General features: G+C 27.2%; 1 protein-coding gene and 1 pseudogene across 1 annotated transcript; both read right to left on the reverse strand.

Annotated features, from left to right (window-relative positions):
• Positions 1-660: 660 nt before the first annotated feature.
• LOC107461779 (alcohol-forming fatty acyl-CoA reductase-like) lies at positions 661-6450 on the reverse strand (annotated as a pseudogene).
• A 1737-nt stretch (positions 6451-8187) lies between these two features.
• Positions 8188-16269, reverse strand: LOC107461872 (fatty acyl-CoA reductase 3). Its single transcript, XM_016080428.2, has 10 exons — positions 16048-16269; positions 15856-15959; positions 14950-15152; positions 14750-14850; positions 14481-14661; positions 10187-10348; positions 9239-9320; positions 8871-9137; positions 8638-8765; positions 8188-8554 (listed from the first exon to the last, which is right to left on the reverse strand). The coding sequence occupies exons 1-10, from the start codon at positions 16250-16252 to the stop codon at positions 8401-8403; spliced, it is 1587 nt and encodes a 528-aa protein (XP_015935914.1). The 5' UTR covers positions 16253-16269; the 3' UTR covers positions 8188-8400.
• Positions 16270-18326: the final 2057 nt, after the last annotated feature.

Genomic DNA, 18326 nt, shown 5'->3' on the forward strand with positions numbered 1-18326 from the left:
TTTGATTACTTTAGATAAAAATTTAATTTTAATTTTAATTTTTTTTAAATATTTTGGATTGAAAATCATCAAAAAGTATTCGTTCATAAACAATTGTAGATTACAAAGTTTTATTCTTCACTTTTTTTTTTCTTCATAAACCGCGCTAACACGTAGGGTTTATGAGTTCTTCATGCTTCAACATAATCCACAATTGATAAAAGAGATTTTCATAAAAATTATTAAACATCTTTAACTTGTCGCGGTTTATTTAGAATTGTTATATGACTCATATATAACTAATTTTTATTTGTTGTATTTGAATAATTTTAAATTCTATTTTATTTAAATATGTAATTTTTTAGGTATAAGAAATCAAGCTATTAATACTCAAATAAATTAAATTTAATAATATTATCATACTTGTGCTAATTAAATTAAATAGTTGATAGAATAAATTAATTATAAAATTTTATTAATCAGGAAAAATATTAAAAAACACCTTTAATTAGAAAAGTTATCAATAATTATTAATGTAAAATATATATTAAAATATAAAATATATAATATATATTAAAAATAAATTAAATTACATATATGATACCTGATTTGATATGTACTTAATATTTTTTTAGAAATATATAATATTTTATATATTCTTTGCAAAGTACATGTATGCGATTATGATCGCTTGAAAACATATTTGACGAGACCAGGGAAATGGATATTCATAAATAGTGTTCCCAATCAATAACCTTTGGGTCAAAGTAGAATAAATCTAACTCTAACCCACCTCTCTTGCCGCTGACATAACTTTTCTGTATTCATATTATCAAATCTGTTTAAAAAAAAAAAAAACAAGTAATGCTTATGTAATTAATTAATGTTAAACCAAGTTGTGCTACTACTATATATATATATATTATTAGTATCCTAGGTTTCTTGCTATATATCAATAAGCAACTTACACGCCATTGAAGAAAAAGTAAGGCTTGTAAAGATGAACCAAGCGCATAGCAATTTGGATCTTCCTTTTATTCTCAAGATACATTCCCTTAAAACTATGGCACAACATTGCATTGGCCAGCTTTTGTCCCTACATATATAGTATAATATAATTTAATATAATGCAAGTTATAGTGTGTAAGACTTAATTGAAATGACCTTGGTCTCTATTTGAAAGGCAAAACATTTTTTTTAAAAGAAAGCCTACTTAATGAGTAAAAAAAATAAATAATTCTACACTATATACGTAATTTTTACACTATTAAAAATATTAATGATGGCTAATTATTTGCTACAAATTGCAAAATCTACTAACCTCTTATAGCACTCCTCTTTTTTTACAATTCAAGAATTTTTAACTAGTCTTTAATTATTTAATTAATTAGTTTAAGCTGTTATAGTCGAGGACTAAGTGATTACTACTGACACATCAATAAATCATGAACTTTATTAGGTAGATAATTATTTTTGTGAATAATGTGAACAATTGACTCTAAAATTAGTCCAATAAAGTAAAAACACACGACACCACAAATTATCCACCTAAATCTTAATATTAGGATAGCTATCCGCACACCTAATGAATTGAATATCCAATATATCTATTGTTCACATTATTTAACATTTTCATTGTCTACCTATATTTTTTCATAAATTATTTGAATTATTGGAATTGATTATAAATTTTTGAATTGTAAAAACACGTGTTGTCTTTCGAATAAATGCTTAACAATCGAAAATGTTTATAAAATATATATATTTACTCAATTAAATTAAATAGTAAAGTAACAGTGATTGGTAGGGATAGTTTGAAATTATGAATTAAATAGTAATAACAAGCACCTTCAGTGGAAGCTGGTAGCGAAAGAACATGTATCTTTTGAAGGTAGCGATGTTTTTCAATATCTTAAGTTTGGCAACCTTGACGGGCTTTCCATCTCTGTTTATCCATGGTTTTGCGGTGAAATATCTTGTGGCATAATCAGAGATATTAACGTATTTGAATGGATTGCTAAAAGATGATGAGCCCACATCATAAATGATATTATTATCATCACCACTAGTTGGTTGATTTGCATGTGCGACCATGCCCATTAATATTACATTCACCACCATGTCTGCTGGTATCTCATCATCAATCATAATTAATCATTTTTTTATTAAGTTTACTACTATTGTCACAAACTTATAGAAATACGTACACTCTCTACTAACTAAGAAATAAGAATTGTTAAAGGGTAAAGACACTTAGCTTGACTTACTCACCATATCTAAAAGTGCGGTTTGATCCAATATGAAGCATTTTAATTTTCCTTTTCCATAAGTAACAACTACACTGTCTACGGTTCTTTAAATGATAAGGCCAATCAAGAAAATAAATGTCGTCATATATGTTTATATTTTCAAAATACTATATATTTAAAAAAATAATTATATATAAAATAAAAAATAATATTATATATTCAAATTTTTTTTATTAACCAAGTTCAATCAAATTAGTTTAACATAACAAAATAAGTTATAGTTAGTATTATTCTAAATTTTATTATTTAATTTTGTTAAACTTGATTCATAAGAATACTTAGAATCAAATAAAAAATATCTCATTCAATAATTAATAAAATATGAAATTGATAACATTTAATACATATAATATATGCGCGCTTACCTTGTACCTTTGTAAGTGCTAGTAACAGGAATGTTTTCTTTTAAAGATCCTAATAGCATTTCTCCCATGGCTTTTGTAAAGACATATGTATTTGGCCATCCATACGCAGTTGCTCTGACACATATTTAATTTAATTTAGAATAAATAAAAAAATTAATTTTTAATTAATTAACTTTTTATTGTGTACTTTCAAAAAAAAATCATTTTTTGGAGGATTTAGGTTAAATTTTATAATTTAGACTTTAAAAATTTAAATTTTAAATTTTAGGATTAAAAAAATAGTTTAAAAATAATTATTGATATTAACTAAAAAATAATTAATTACTAGTTGAATTCTTTAATTTAATTCTGTAAATATGCATTATTATACATAAGTTGTGTTTATCGGTGGAAAAAAAACGTTAGTTATCATGTTACGAATAAAACAGTAATCTAGAGTGACAAAAAAATCCGTCCAAATAGTTTATCTTATCTAGTATTTATTTATAGTATAATGTATTAAATAAAATTTAAAATAATAAATTTTAATATTTTTATTAATATTTTTTTGATTACCAAATATTTCTGTAAATGAAAATAAATTTGTCTAATATTCAATTTTCACATACGAATTTCATTGTAGTTTCAACATGCTATAAGAAAATTAAAACCTTTGAATGCCTAAGTCCTTCATGGCCATTTGAATATCATGTTGCGTGGCACCCTTCTCTTGAAGCTGATTCAAAGTCTCTTGAACCAATTTAATTTCCCTATCAATGTCTAGTCCTGCAACTCCATTTGGTGACACGCCCAATTCATGTGGTTCCTCTAATATCACTCCTTCTCTCTCCCCACATACATAAGCTGCAAGTATAGCAATTTTTTTTCCCTTTCCAATAATTAAAAACCTACTTTCAATTTCTCTAATCAAATAAAGCAAAAATAACCTTTAATTAAACTACTGTTGACACGTGGATAACCACTTTTAGCTTAGTACATTGTTTGGCCAAGTTCAACACATGCTTAACTCCTAATGTATTTACACCCAATGCAACATCATATCTGCATTAGACAAAAAAAAAAAGTAAAAAATGGTTTAATTTAACATTTATTAATTATTGTGACAATTTACAAATGTTAAATAAGCTAAATTTTGTCTGTTTTTGGTTAATATTTTTTGTTACTAAACATTTTTTATAATAAAATTCTTTTGATGTTCATCATCATCTTATTACTTCTATATTTATATTATAATTGTTAGGTGTATACTAAAATTAGTTACCAGTATACAATATATATAAAAATACATGATACACATTTTTTTTTACCAAAGATAGAGAGATTCGAACCTGCAACCTCTTAGATGAGTATGAAAGATTATGCCATTTGAGTTATAATGAGTTTGGAAAATTCTAAATTTGTGATGACTAAACATTATTAATTTTATTAATTACAAAATTATTAAATTGATTCTAACTCTTATTTGTTAAATTAATAATTTTACGATGCAGTTTTAATTGGACCGAATATAAAAGAAAAATATTACAAACCCAAGTGTGAATTGTTGTTTAACATTGGTTCAAAAATAATTAATAAAGTGTGGCTGAATTACTAAATTTTGTTTGGGCCAGATTATATTAACATTATCATTAGCCCAACTCAAATCTTGGTTGGATACACCAATGCTTCCGAAACCAAGTTAGAAGGAAAGCAAATGTTTTTATTGTCTCATGCTTTCAACGGATCTCAACTTTTCCCATGTGATGGATTCCAAATTCATTCAATTATCATTAATTGCATGGAAATAATGAGAGAAAAAGACATTTGATTTGATTGCATCACTTAATGCTACACGCTACTCAGGGCAATCATTTCATTTAATTTCATTCTCTTTCCTAATTTAATGCTTTTCAAATTTCTGTCTTCTCTCTCATTTCTTTCCTTCATCTTTTTCGGTCATTACACAGCAGCTATGGAAGAAAAATTAAGCTACCGAAAAGAAAGAAAAACACGCCAAAAGACCATCACAATGATGGCAAGAAAAAATAAAAAATGTAATGACTAAGATTTTCATCACTTATGATAAGATATGATGATGAGATCTTGACTTCTTCATACCAAAAATGGTTGAAGGAGATTCGGCCAGTAAGGAGAAGATTCCTGGAGGGATGGCTTGTCTCTGATTCTGCTCAACCACCACAGGAAGTAGCTAGGGTGGCTACGTGCTGGAAGAGGCAGAGATTAGAGCAGATGAAGCTATCCTCATCATGAAGCATCAAGGGCCAGAAATTCATCTTGGAGAGCAAGCCAAGGATGGAGCGCCCAGATTGATGAAGATTGATGACCAAGGAAAGACTAGAGGTAATTGCATGTTGGGTTTTGCATGAGTTATCTCTTTTCTCTCTCTGGCCGAACCGATTTTGTTTTTGAAGAAGAATAAGTTTAGCTTGGTTTGTTTGGTTTCAACCGTGAAGACTTCTCTCTATAAGTAAGAGTGAACAGTCAGGGTTTGAAGTAAGGAGAAAGTGTGAGAGTGCAAGGCACAGAGTTCTCAGAGCTGCCTGAGCTAACAGATTTTCTTCTCCTTCAATGTATTCTGTTTTGTAATTTTTCTGTTTAATTTTGTCATGTCTTGAGTCTCATGGAAAAAGACAAACAGTGAGGTTTGTAAGAAAAAACCATATAGCAAAAAAAGGCATAGAGTGCAAAATTAAAAGAAAAAGACATAGATGTCCTTAGAGTTCCTTTGTACATCTGTGTTGTGTTTCATAATTTTGTGGGAATCCCCTTATAAGTTGGGTTAGCACTTTACAGTCTGTAATCAAGAAGATTATAGTGAAATTACATCATTGTTGTGATGGAGACTGGATGTAGGCTGCACTGCATTTAGCAGCTGAACCAGGATATATCTGGGTGTTATTTTTCTTCTCTTCTACTCCATTTTCTGTTTCTGCTACTCAGGAGATAAAACCGCAAAATATCTCGTGCCAAGTGACGAGACAAAAAGAAAAGTTTCGTGGCTAGGGACGAGACAAAAATCACCAGAAGTTATTTAAAAGACAAGCAAGTGTTACTAAGCAAAAATGAGCTAAGATTTAACCCCCCTCTTCTCTTAGCCACTGAAACCATCAAGTTATAACTCATTAAAAATAAGTTAAAATGCATATGTATTTATATACAAATATATGATAACTAATTTTAGTGGCGGATTTTGGTGTGTAACTAACATTTTTAGTAACCATAATATACCTTTGATAAAAGTTAGTTGTTGCAGCTGAATTAACTATAACATCAATTTGTTTGTAAATTTGGGAGTCCTTCAAATTAAAATCCTCTTGTGAAATGTCTCCGGGCAGGACGATCAATTTTTGGGTGACCAAGGAATCAAATTTCGTACCTACACTTTCCTTCACCAATCTAAATAACTCCTTCCCTGTTATCTACATAGATATATTTGATGGATTAAGTTAAGATTAATTTGTTGTGATTTGACTTGAAAATAGACCTGATTATTTACGTATATATTCATCATCACCTCATTATGTAAGCGTTGAGTGGCGGATTCAAAATCTTTAGCTCTCACAAGAAGATAAAGTTTTGCCACATTTGGTTGCACCCTTAATATCTTTTCCACTACAACTGCAAATTAATAAGCACACAAGTAAACACTATCTACATAATGATGCTAACTGAATTATAAGAATGCAAAAATAAAGGAAGAGATAGATAAAGATGAGACGTTTAGCAAGGAAGCCAGTGGCACCAGTGATTAAAATGGTCTTGTCCTCAAGGAACTGCGTTATGCTTCCCAACTCCATATCTGATTGATGAAGTAGATAAATAAAGATATTTATTTATTTATAGCTACTATTAGCAGAGTGAACCATTATTGTGATGAATTGAATTTGCACAGTTGGATGAAAAAGATAGTAGAGGTTGGTTTGGATTTAAAGGGGCTGGACCATACACAACTTATTATGATGAATTTGAACCAAGCTGCTACCACCTTTTCTTATCTTCTCCTCAAATAGTTCATGCATTCTCCATTATTATTCTTGCCATTGCTATATAAAAATCCACCTAACTAATAAGTTCTGGTGGTATTTTTCTCCTTTTGTGTTGGGAGAGGCTTAATTTCTGCGTTATATATTTGTGAAGATTTTCAAGTAATGAACAGGCATGCATGACAATAACAAATCTGATCCTTTAATTTAGAATGGAGTCCTTCAAATCTAAGTCCTCTTTAGAAATGTCTCCAGGCACCACTCGCAACTTTTCTGACACAAAGGAATTGAAGTTGGCACCAAGATTTTCCTTCAGCAATATGAACAACTCCTTGCCAATGATCTACATCTGCATAATAGTGATGATATGAGATCGGGGGGAGTGTGTGTATTACTCGCTCTACTTTTAAATTGAGTAAAGATCAAACTTGCTTTTGATGAAACACTTTGACACTTAACTTTTTTTATTTTAAGACAATATGATCTTCTGTTAAAAGATCTCTGTTAAATAATAATAAAAATTAATTTGATGGGTAAAAGACACCTTGTTTTTCGTGAAAATAGATAAGAGCCAAATTAAGTCTTTATTCCTTTTAAATTTAAAAATTTGAGACAATCAATAAGTTAAGCACTTCATAATTCAATATCTGTGAGTCTCAATTATCAAAAGAAGATATAATCTCGAATAATGTTAAATGGCCATCAGAATTATTAGACTAAAAGAACTAGATTAAAGAAATTGAATTAATGACTAAATAATGACAAAAAATAATAAATTCTGATGATCTCCTAGCATTTCTTTATAATCTCTTCGTATTTGGTTGGGATCAGAGTATCTTCTCTACAAAAACTGTAACAATCCACCAAATTAAACAATTAAATTGTTGTACTGACAGATATAAATTAAAGAAAAAATGTTAGTTACTTGATGTTTTTCATAAATTAAAACACAATAATGGAGCAGTACTTTTAGCAATGAAGCCCGTGGCACCAGTGACTAGAATGGTCTTGTCCTCAAGGAACTGCAATTAGTGCAATATACTTCCAAACTCTATTGAACATAAATTATGATGAAGTGATCGAAAATGGAAACAACCATGTACATTAATATATATGTAGCAACTTAATTTTGAATGTGATGGCGGTGTGGTCGGTTAGGTCGTTATATATACACACAAACACATCAAATCCCCTGCTGTCCTTCATTATTATTCTGTACGGCCTAGCTCAACCAGTGCTTATTATAAGCTTATAAAAGTAGTTACTTATTTATTTATTGATCACCTACTAAATTAAACGATTCCTCAGTCCTCACCACAAAAGGAAAGACTCAGATTTGTGTCAACCCCATTTTGCAACCAATTCAAGTATGCAAATTACAAATTCAACTTCTTTCAGTTACTTTCCTTCCTAACTTGCTTGCTTCTTTTTATTGTCTCTGAATTTCTTTGCTACTCTAGGCATTTAAGTAAATTATTCACATTATTATAGACCTGGAATAGACAGTAGTTTATTTATGAACAAATAATAATAGTCACTGCTACTCAAACATTGTAAAAGTAGTTGGATAAGTTGCATTTTTTAAATGTAGTAAATTAGAATAAGTAAATACAATAGTACATACACTGCCTTTGATTAACAAATAGATAACATACACTTGGATTCGATCATGCACTGAAGCACAAATTTGAACTTACATATATACCAGCTTAATTAATCACTTTAATTTTTTTATTGGATAGTGCTAATTAATTATAATGATCATCACTTGAAAATGTACTTGACGATGCCTGGGAGATGAGTGTTCATAAAGTAATCATCCCAATTGATCACTTTAGGATCGAAGTAAAACAAATCTGTCTCTACCCCTCCTTCTGTTGCTGCCACTCGCAGCTTCTCTGTGTTCATATCATCAAATCTGCGCCCCATAATGACCAACCAACATATATATATTAGTTAATAATGACTAGTGTTATTAGGAAGAAGCAATAATATACTTACATGCCATTGAAGAACAAATAAGGCCTATAAAGCTCCACCAACCGCATCACAATTTGGATCTTCCTATTCAGCTCTTGATATGTTCCCTGAAAGTACTTGCAAAATGCTGAATTGGCCAGTTCAAGTCCCTATTAAATTGAAAAAGAAAAAACAAACCAGTCTAGTTAATTAAGAAAAGATAACAATGACAAACATTTATGGTCAAGTTGAGTGATTGTGATGATGAAATGAACCTTTAACCAAAAGAGGTAGTGAATGAACATATATCTGCGGAAGCTAGCCATGTTGGTGAAGACAGTAACTTTGCCAACCTTAACAGGTGTTCCATCTTTGTTTATCCAAGGTTTTGCAGTGAAATACCTTAATCCATAGTCTTGGAGATTACTGTATCTAACAGGGTTTCTAACAGAGGAACCCACATGATATATAGCATCACTTGGATGATGTGCATGGGCCACCATAGCCACTAGTATTGCATTCACCACCATGTCTCCTGGTATCTGCTTCAATGTAATAATATTGCATCTTATAAAAAATTATGTCACATATTTTGGACCATATAGTAATAGTACTTTTATGTGCATCGCAGCAACTAACTCACCACATCCACAACTCCATTGATGTTTCCAAGGAAGCATGTTAGTTTTCCTTTCCCGTAAGCAACACCTAAACTATCTATTGTTCTGTAACAATCACAAGAGTTGAAAGAATTCATGTCACTTTTCATTAATGTATTATTTATTATACTATTTCCATTTTTAGTTAACTGTCGCTTCTCTTTATTTGGTGCATTATTATATGGTTGGTGGTTATGGTCAACCAATTTTTTTTGCCATAAAGACACAATTTCAATTATTGTTATTATTACCTGCTTACAGTGATAGAGTAAATTATCAAAATGGTATTCGAGAGAAAATAAATATCAAAAGATGTTAATGACAAATAAACATTAGAAAGATTTAATAAAAACAAGACAAAAAAAATTGATATTAAATATATATTCTAAAAAATGACATTAGAGATTAAATTTTGATGTAAATTTTTGCAATCATTATTAGAAAAATAAATTTTTTTTTTCATCCTTAAAATTTGATTATTTTTTGTCAAGTGAATTTTTGTTTAAAAAAAATATTGTGAATGATTATATTTTTTTTAAAAATAAAAAAAATCTAAAGATCAAATTTTACTCTGAATTGTTTTTATGCATCTTTTAAATATTTATTCAAATATTGTCACAAAAATTTAGATCTAATGGATAAATCGTTTGTTAAATATAAAAGTTTTTTTGCAACTTAAAAAAAATATAATATTTATTAATTTTTTTTGTTCGACATCTTTTAAGAATTTTTTGTTAGCGGCTGAATTTTTCGAATCCTGAATTGAATTGGTAGTTAACCCAAAAGTAATACCTAGTCAAACTTGGATAAAATGATCTCTTCATATCGTTATCATCAAGAGTTTAATTAAAGTAATTATTGACTCATGATAAATATAAGGTTGCATTCATCATAATCACTCTTATAAAAGTGAAATTGATCTTATTATTTACCTTACACCTTCCACCCAACCAGAAAAAGGTTCTTTGAATGTACTTGTAACAATTGCAGGACGCAAAATAACAACGGGCATAGTTTCTTTCATTTGTTCCACAAGCATCTCTGCTATTGCTTTTGTAAATACGTATGTATTTGGCCAACCATACACCTTTGCCCTGATCAATGATATCAAACACAATACGTGAATAATAGAGTTGATGATTGAATACAAGGTTTTGTGAGTTTGTGAATGCAAATTTTGATTGCAGAATGATCATAGCACACGTCTTCTTCTATCTGCTTAAATACTAGTAAGCGTTGCTAATCAAATGAGGAAGTTACACTCTAATAAAGCATGTGCACATTAACTAACAAAACAGAATCTGTTAGTTTAGTTACTTAAAACAGAAAACAAAATTAGGTTCAATTTGGATAAGAGGAATATTAGGGGGACAGCAATTTTAGTGTTTTGTAACCATCAATTGACCATCAATAGTGTTTTTAATGGTGTGAGATTACATCTAATGGTAGGAGATCACTCACTTTTGTTTCGATGGTTAAGTGCTGGTCAGAAAACACAAAAGTTGCTGGCGCCTTAGACTTTTCCTTTGGGTAAACAGCTTAATTAAGTTCTTTTTGAAAAATTGTTTAAATAATAAATACTTATATTAAAAGTAACTTATAAATAAGTTATTTTGTATTTAATTTTTTAGTTTTAAAAATGTTTATTTTAATAGAAATGTGATAAAAAAATTTATTATGATAAAAATATTTTTTTAACTTTTCCATATGTACTTAAATAACTTCTTAAAAAGTTACAATTTAATTTTACAAAATTATATCAGATATTAATACTACTACTTTTTATAATTAACTATAATAATAGCTCATTTTTATTGTGAAGTTATTTTTTTAAAACAAAAAAGATTCCATCATACTACAGTAACACCAAAAGTTAGCAACCATATTAATCACCAGTATAAAATATATGTTAAAATATAAATATACATTAAAAATAAATTAAACAACACATGTATTTATACAAAGATATACGATAATTAATTTTTAATGTGCACATAATATTTTTAAAAATATTTAAAATCTAGAATTAAAAATTAAAAATTTAGAATTTAAAAAATATATAATTTTAAATAATTAATTATATTGGTCAAAAAAATTAGTTCTCTATTTAAATTCTTTAAAAAATTAATTCAGCTGTAGATGTGGCCAGTTCATATAAAAATAAGGGTAAAAAACACATATATGCCAAGGGGAGATTGATATTACGCAAATCAGCCAAACAAAAATCTCATTCATCAATCAACCAAAGTACACTATAATGTAATTCGAATCAACTAAATTCGAATCAACCTAGATCGAATTATGACCAACCAAGCGTACAAGTAGTTCGAATCAAGTAGGGTCGAATTAGACAATCATAATTCGAATTTAGTCAATTCAAATTACATGCATCAAGTGACAAGGGGAAGTTCGAATCATATTGATTCGAATTACTCCCTTTTCGTAACAAATTCTAATAAATTTTTTAATGAATTTATTTAAATTATACTACAAAAAATATTTTATTCTATGCAAAATAATTTTAAAAAATAGCTTAAAAATATTTTTTAAATTATTTTGCATACAATAAAATATTTTTTTGTGGTATAATTTAAATAAATTTATTAAAAAATATTCATAAACTATCAAGAATGGGCAGAAGAGTATTGTATAAAATTCGAATTGCTCACGTATAATTTGAATAAGGCTTGGTTTGGTAAAGCTTTTATTTTTTAAGAATAGCTCATGAAAGCTGTCTTTTAAAAGACGACCTTTTTAAAAGCTACAACACTTACGTTTGGTAAAATCACATTAAAAATAGCTTTTAATAAGCACAAGTACTATAATTGTGTTTGGTAAAACAGCTTTTAAAAATTAAAAAAAAATTATAATAAACATATTTATAATGAAGAATAATATTTTTTCAAATTTTAGAGACCAATAATTTAAATATTTATTTGATTTACTCTCTATATTAATATAAATAGAGTTATCATTAGTCAATAATAAAGCTTGTACTGATACGTCTATTACCCATTTATATAATATTGACTCACTTATACAAATCAAAGAAATGAGACACATGTCTCAAGTAAAATTATATGAAAATTGTGTTAGAATTTGTGAAGGTTAGGTTGAGAAATTAAAAATATGTGAGGATTCCAATGGTAATATAATAACAGGAAATATGTGTGGAAAAATAAATAAAATATATTTTTTAATTATTTTGTATGGAATAAAATATTTTTTTAATTTCTAAATTATTATTGACTATGTAGATTACATTCGAATTGCTCACCATATAATTCGAATCAGAGTGATTGAATTTCCATGCGTAATTCGAATCATGTAATATCTCACCATATAATTTAAAAAATTTATTAAAAAATATCCATGAGCTATTAAAAATGGACAAAAGAGTATCGTATGGAATTTAAATTGATAGCTCATTAATATTTTAAAGAAGTTTTGTAATTAAATATTTTGTTAGCTTTTTTTAATGCATGAAATAAAATATATATTTTTTAATTTTTAAATTATTTTTTAATAAATTATTAATTTCTTTTAATAAATCAGGTGTAATTCGAATCATCCTGATTCGAATTACTGTGCGTGTAATTCGAATCAGGATTCGAATTAGTGTGTGTGCGTGTGTGTATAATTTGAATCAATATGATTCGAATTATATGTAAATAGAGTTCGAATTGAATAAATTCAAACTATATAAAAATGGCTATTGGTAGATTCATAAAGTAAATTTTTATTTGGCTTCTTTTTTGTAAATTTTTTCTTTCTCTTGGTTTAATATAGTGATTTGTCCTAAAAATAATAAATAAATGAAAACAATTCTCCGTTCATTCCTCTGTTTTTGCATGTCTTAACTCAACTCTCTAGATTTGACCTTTGAACATGCTTGCTTAACATACAAACATGCGTTGTATATCAGTCTTTTTCACTAATAAATATGCCTGATAATTAATACACTAAAGTAGCTAATCTATAAAGATTATATTAAAAACATAATTTTCTAAGAAAATGATAAAAAGAAAAGTGCATGATTTGGATTGCTGAATGTATGACCCGTTCTAGGTCAATGATAAATATGGCCCTATATATTTAATCATGAGTTATTATCCTTAAAAAAGTCAATCAAAATATTATTTATACTCTAACATTAATTATTAAATTCAACCATTATATATTTATGTATAAATATATATTATTTAATTTATTTATGTATAATATATATTAGCTATAGTCATAAATTAAATTATTTTATATTAAATAATTTATATAACAGTGATCTTATTTATATCATAAATATTGAATTAAATAAAAATAAAAAATATTATTTTATTTGAATTTTAAAATTTAGTAAATATCAATTTTAAATATAAATAATAATTTTAAAATTTTAGACCTCTCAATCTATTAAAAAAATCGTTTTCATAGTTTTTTTAATTAAAAATGTTGCAATTTAATTCTATCAAAAATATAAAAAAAATTGATTGAAAAAAATTAAGGTAATTTTTTTATTATTTTTATGAATATAAATATATTTTTTGTATTATGATATATATTTTTAATTTTGAACAATTTAATATGAATAATTTAAATTATTAAATTATTTGTAATAATATATTTTATATTAATAGCCATTTTGAACTATTAATTTTGAGAGAGACCATTGTTGAAAATAAGACACAAAGATAAGTATCAAAGTTAATTAAAGGCACCTAAGGTTGTTGGGTAGATATGATGTCTACCTTTCTTGTGGCTCCCTACAAAGTGTGAGATGACACATTGACACATATCCTATTCTATTGGAGGTTAATTAAAGTGTGTAGTACTACTCATATTTCTCACCATTTATAAGCAATTTGTACAACCCTCTTTGCACGCCTCCAACTTTATCAAATTGAATTTTCAGATTACGCTCTATATACACTATTATTAGTAATAATGGACTAATGGACCACTAATTTATGACATATTTTAAAGCAACAACGAAGCTTCTTAAATAGACTTATATATATATGAACTAAAAATATACTTAAAAGGAAAAGAGAATGATAACTGATAAATTTAAACCGATAATATTAGAAAAACCAAAAAAAAATTGTTAAAATTTGTCTTATTTAATATTCATTAATTATTGATTAATAAATATTAAATAAGATAAATTCAAATTATTTTTGGTTTTTTTTTGTTTACTAAATATTTTTTATTTTGAACAATTTGACTAACCTGGTAATACCCAAGTCTTTCATGGCCATTTTAATTTCATTATGAGTTGCTCCTTGTTTTTGTAGGTGATCTAACTTGTCACGCACAATTTTCTTTTCAGCATCGATGTCTAATCCAGGTACATCTTTGAAGTGATATGGGTTCTCTAATATGAGCCCACCTCTCTCACCACACACATAAGCTGATAGAGATATCAAATAATTGTAAGACTAAGCAATAACCTTAATATATATTAATTAACCTGTTGATTAATGAATATATATACTAACCTGTTGATACGTGGACTAGTACTTTTAACTTAATACATTGTTTAGCGAAGTTAATAACATGCTTAGCTCCAAAGACATTTAGATCCAACGCTATGTCATATCTGTATTTTCAATTCCCCCAAGAAGGAGAAGTCAAAAGTGGAAGAAAATGAAAGAATAATAATAGTTTAATTAATTAAGATCCTTATAGTTATATATACCTTTCATCAAAATTAGTGGTTGCAGCCAAGTTAACAATAACATCAACTTGGTTGCAAATCTCTTCCTTTAGGATTGAATCCTTCAAACCCAAGTCCTCATAACAAATGTCCCCAGGAAACACAGTCAACTTTTCAGATATAAAGGAATTAAAATTTGTACCTAACTTTTCTTTTAGCAAATTAAACAAGTCTGTCCCTAAGATCTGCATGCAAAATTAAATAAATATAGTATTTAATTAGCACGTATATATCATATAATAAGCTTAATTAATCTATTGATATCATGAGAAAAATAACAATAGGTTGATGAGGGGTTAATTAAACCGGCAAGTTAATATATGCTTGTTAAAACCATGTGATATTCATCTTTATTATCTTTTCTATAGTTTCCCTCTTCATCATATCATCATATTACATTTTTCTCTTTAATTTTTTTCGATTATGCTACGTGTGCACTAAAATTAGTCACTAAAATCAGCACCAAATATATGTTAAAATATAAATATACATCGAAAATTATTAAAGTATAATTAGTATCAATTAAATTAATTAACGTTATTTAACATATCTGAATATTTATTATAAAATATAACGTTTTTATTATTTCGATTCTCTTAACACCTATAAATACCGTTTTATATTGTATCATTTCAAAAAACTTGAATACTCATAAATCCTTTTCCTATTGCTCCCTCTCCTCTTTTTAACAAAAATAAATTAATTCACACATATATTTGTATACAAAGACATTGGTAGTTGATTTTAATGACTGATTTTGGTACATGAATAATATTTTTAAATTTTTTTATTTGATCTACTAATAACTAAAAAAAATCAATAAACATTATTTGTTTGTATTGCCTTTCATGCACATAAAGAAAGGGTCATATGTATGTATTGATGCACCTCATTGTTCAAGCGATGAGTGGCAGATTTGGCATCTGTGGCTCTTAAGAGAAGAAAAACCTTCTTAATATTTGGTTGAACCCTCAACACCTTCTCCAAAAAAACTGAAACATATACAACGACCAAATAAAAAGACATATCAATTCATCACAAATATGAATGAATGAACAAAAAAAGAGGAAGCATGTATACTTTTGGCTAGAAATCCTGTGGCTCCAACAACCAAAATGGTCTTGTCCTGAAGAAACTGGAGCACACTTCCAACCTCCATTGAAGAAAAATAAAAGCTTAGGGTATATATGATGAGAAGGGTAAGGAAATTAACCAAAGTGGTTTGGCTAATATAGTGCTTGTGATAGTGAAGTAGAGTAGTGGAGTAGCTATAATCTAGTGGCATGCCAGCAAATTGATATAAGTAGAGAAATTAAAACAATCATAAATAGAGCAATTAATTGGGACATGGGGGTGTGCATATGTGTAAGCCTCTAAGCTGTTGGTGATAGTGAAGTACGATTTCACTTTTTCTTATTATTTTTATTTTATCTCTGTTTTTTTCTCCAAAAAAAAAATTCTCTATTTATTGTAGTTGAGCCAAGTCATCAACAATTATTAAAGTGAAATTATCTAAAAAATTGATTATATTTGAACCGTACTCCTATATTTATTTAAAAATAAATAAATAAATAACTGTATATAGTTAGATGTATGTATGACATTAACATACTATATATGCCTCAAAATGCTAAATAACGATGATGATATTAAGGATATTAGGGGAAAATTTTTCTTTAGAGAAAAGGTTAAGAAGTCAACGATGATAAATAAACAAATTAAATATAGTTTCACCAAATTAATTGATTGATTGAAACAGGACATTTTGTAAAATTACATCACTTAATTGACGAATTTAATTTTAGAAAAAGTATAGGAAGTTAAAGGAGTATTTGTATAATGTGTATAATTTGGAGTATTATCTCTGGTATCCGGATGGTTATTCTGGATAGTATACGTATATTGTGTTTGAGAAATTAGTAATATTTTATTTTGAATGTTCATTTTTTAATTGTGGATATAATACATTTTATACAGTAAAAAAATCCTTAAAAACTCGTTGGTTCGTTCAAATCACATGCTGGTGGATTGTAGGTCAAGAATATAGGCTAGTGGTTGTTAATGAAGTCGTTTTAATTTGTGATCAATCTATATCATCACAAAAACATCGTTATTAGTTTCTTCCCACTTGACTACGTACTTCTTAGTTGTGCATCACCCAACAACAGCGATAATCCTCTAATATAACCCTACACAAGTCAGTGATAACGATTCCACTATATTATCATACTTTATTAAAAATTGGCCAATACTTAATCATAAAAAAAAAGTTTTATATTATTAGATGTTATTTTATATCATTAAAAATATTAATGATGATTAAGTGATGGTTATAACATCACAAATTTTATTAGTCTCTAATATTTTTTTATATTAAAAATATAATTATTTATATTATTTTTTTATTAATTTAAATTTTTAAGATAAGTATATCATGATAATATGTATGCGTGGTCAAAGATTTTAATGTAATAATCTTAGTCCAGTTTTCCACATGTAAATGCTCCAATCATAAGCGGAACATGTTCATATAAGCTATATATGTGTATGGAACTATAGATGTACTTAATTACTACTATTTACTATTTTAAAACTCTTTTAATTAATCACAATAATATTATTCACAATCATAAATGACGGACATTATTTTGTCATGCATAGCCGAATATCAATAAATTAATTTTTTTTTCAGTGTACAATATCTATAAACAAACACAGCTTAATATATTATCTATTCTTTATTATTAGTTAAAATGATAAATATGTTACATTCAAATTATAATTAGTTAAAGTCTTAGATATTGGAAAGCATATTTTTATATATATTATATAAAATAAAAAATATTTAAAAAAAGTAATAAAACATAAAATAAAATTAGTTAATATTAACTAATTAAAAATTAATTTTTATACTCTCTATATATTTTTGCCATTAACAAATTAAAATAGGCATAAGATGAGACTATACGAATGAAGTGAGACATAAAGTTGTGGCACAAACACAATACATGAAAGAATCACATAATATAATTAATTAAGATGTTAATCAATTAGCCAATTTGGTTAGGAACTAGTTGGAAGCTCACTTAATTAACCATAGATTAGCGGTGGAAAATAAAATCGTACTACCTCCTTCCCATAGATTAACGGTGGAATAGATCGTAGCATCTCTTTTTTTTCCCTCTATTTAAATTTTCAAAATAAGTTGTTGGAAGATAAAATAGTTAGGAAATATCATATTTGATTTAATTTAGATTTAAAATTGGATGTATAAAAAATTTGCTTTCCTACACAATATCACGAAATGACATATGTTTTATTTTTCCAATTGAAAACATTATATATATATATATATATAT

This window comes from Arachis duranensis, chromosome 8 (genome assembly GCF_000817695.3).
Source record: "Arachis duranensis cultivar V14167 chromosome 8, aradu.V14167.gnm2.J7QH, whole genome shotgun sequence".
NCBI classification, from domain to species: Eukaryota; Viridiplantae; Streptophyta; class Magnoliopsida; order Fabales; family Fabaceae; genus Arachis; species Arachis duranensis.

Bases quoted from the DNA above. Each gene is read 5' to 3' on its own strand.
- LOC107461872 (XM_016080428.2), bottom strand. From the start codon at position 16,252: ATGCCACTAGATTATAGCTACTCCACTACTCTACTTCACTATCACAAG. The intron at 9,321-10,186 runs GTAAATAATAAG...TGATTGTTACAG, and splicing joins GGTTGGGTGGAAGGTGTAAG to AACAATAGATAGTTTAGGTG. The intron at 8,555-8,637 runs GTAAGTATATTA...TATGGGGCGCAG, and splicing joins TATTTGTTCTTCAATGGCAT to ATTTGATGATATGAACACAG.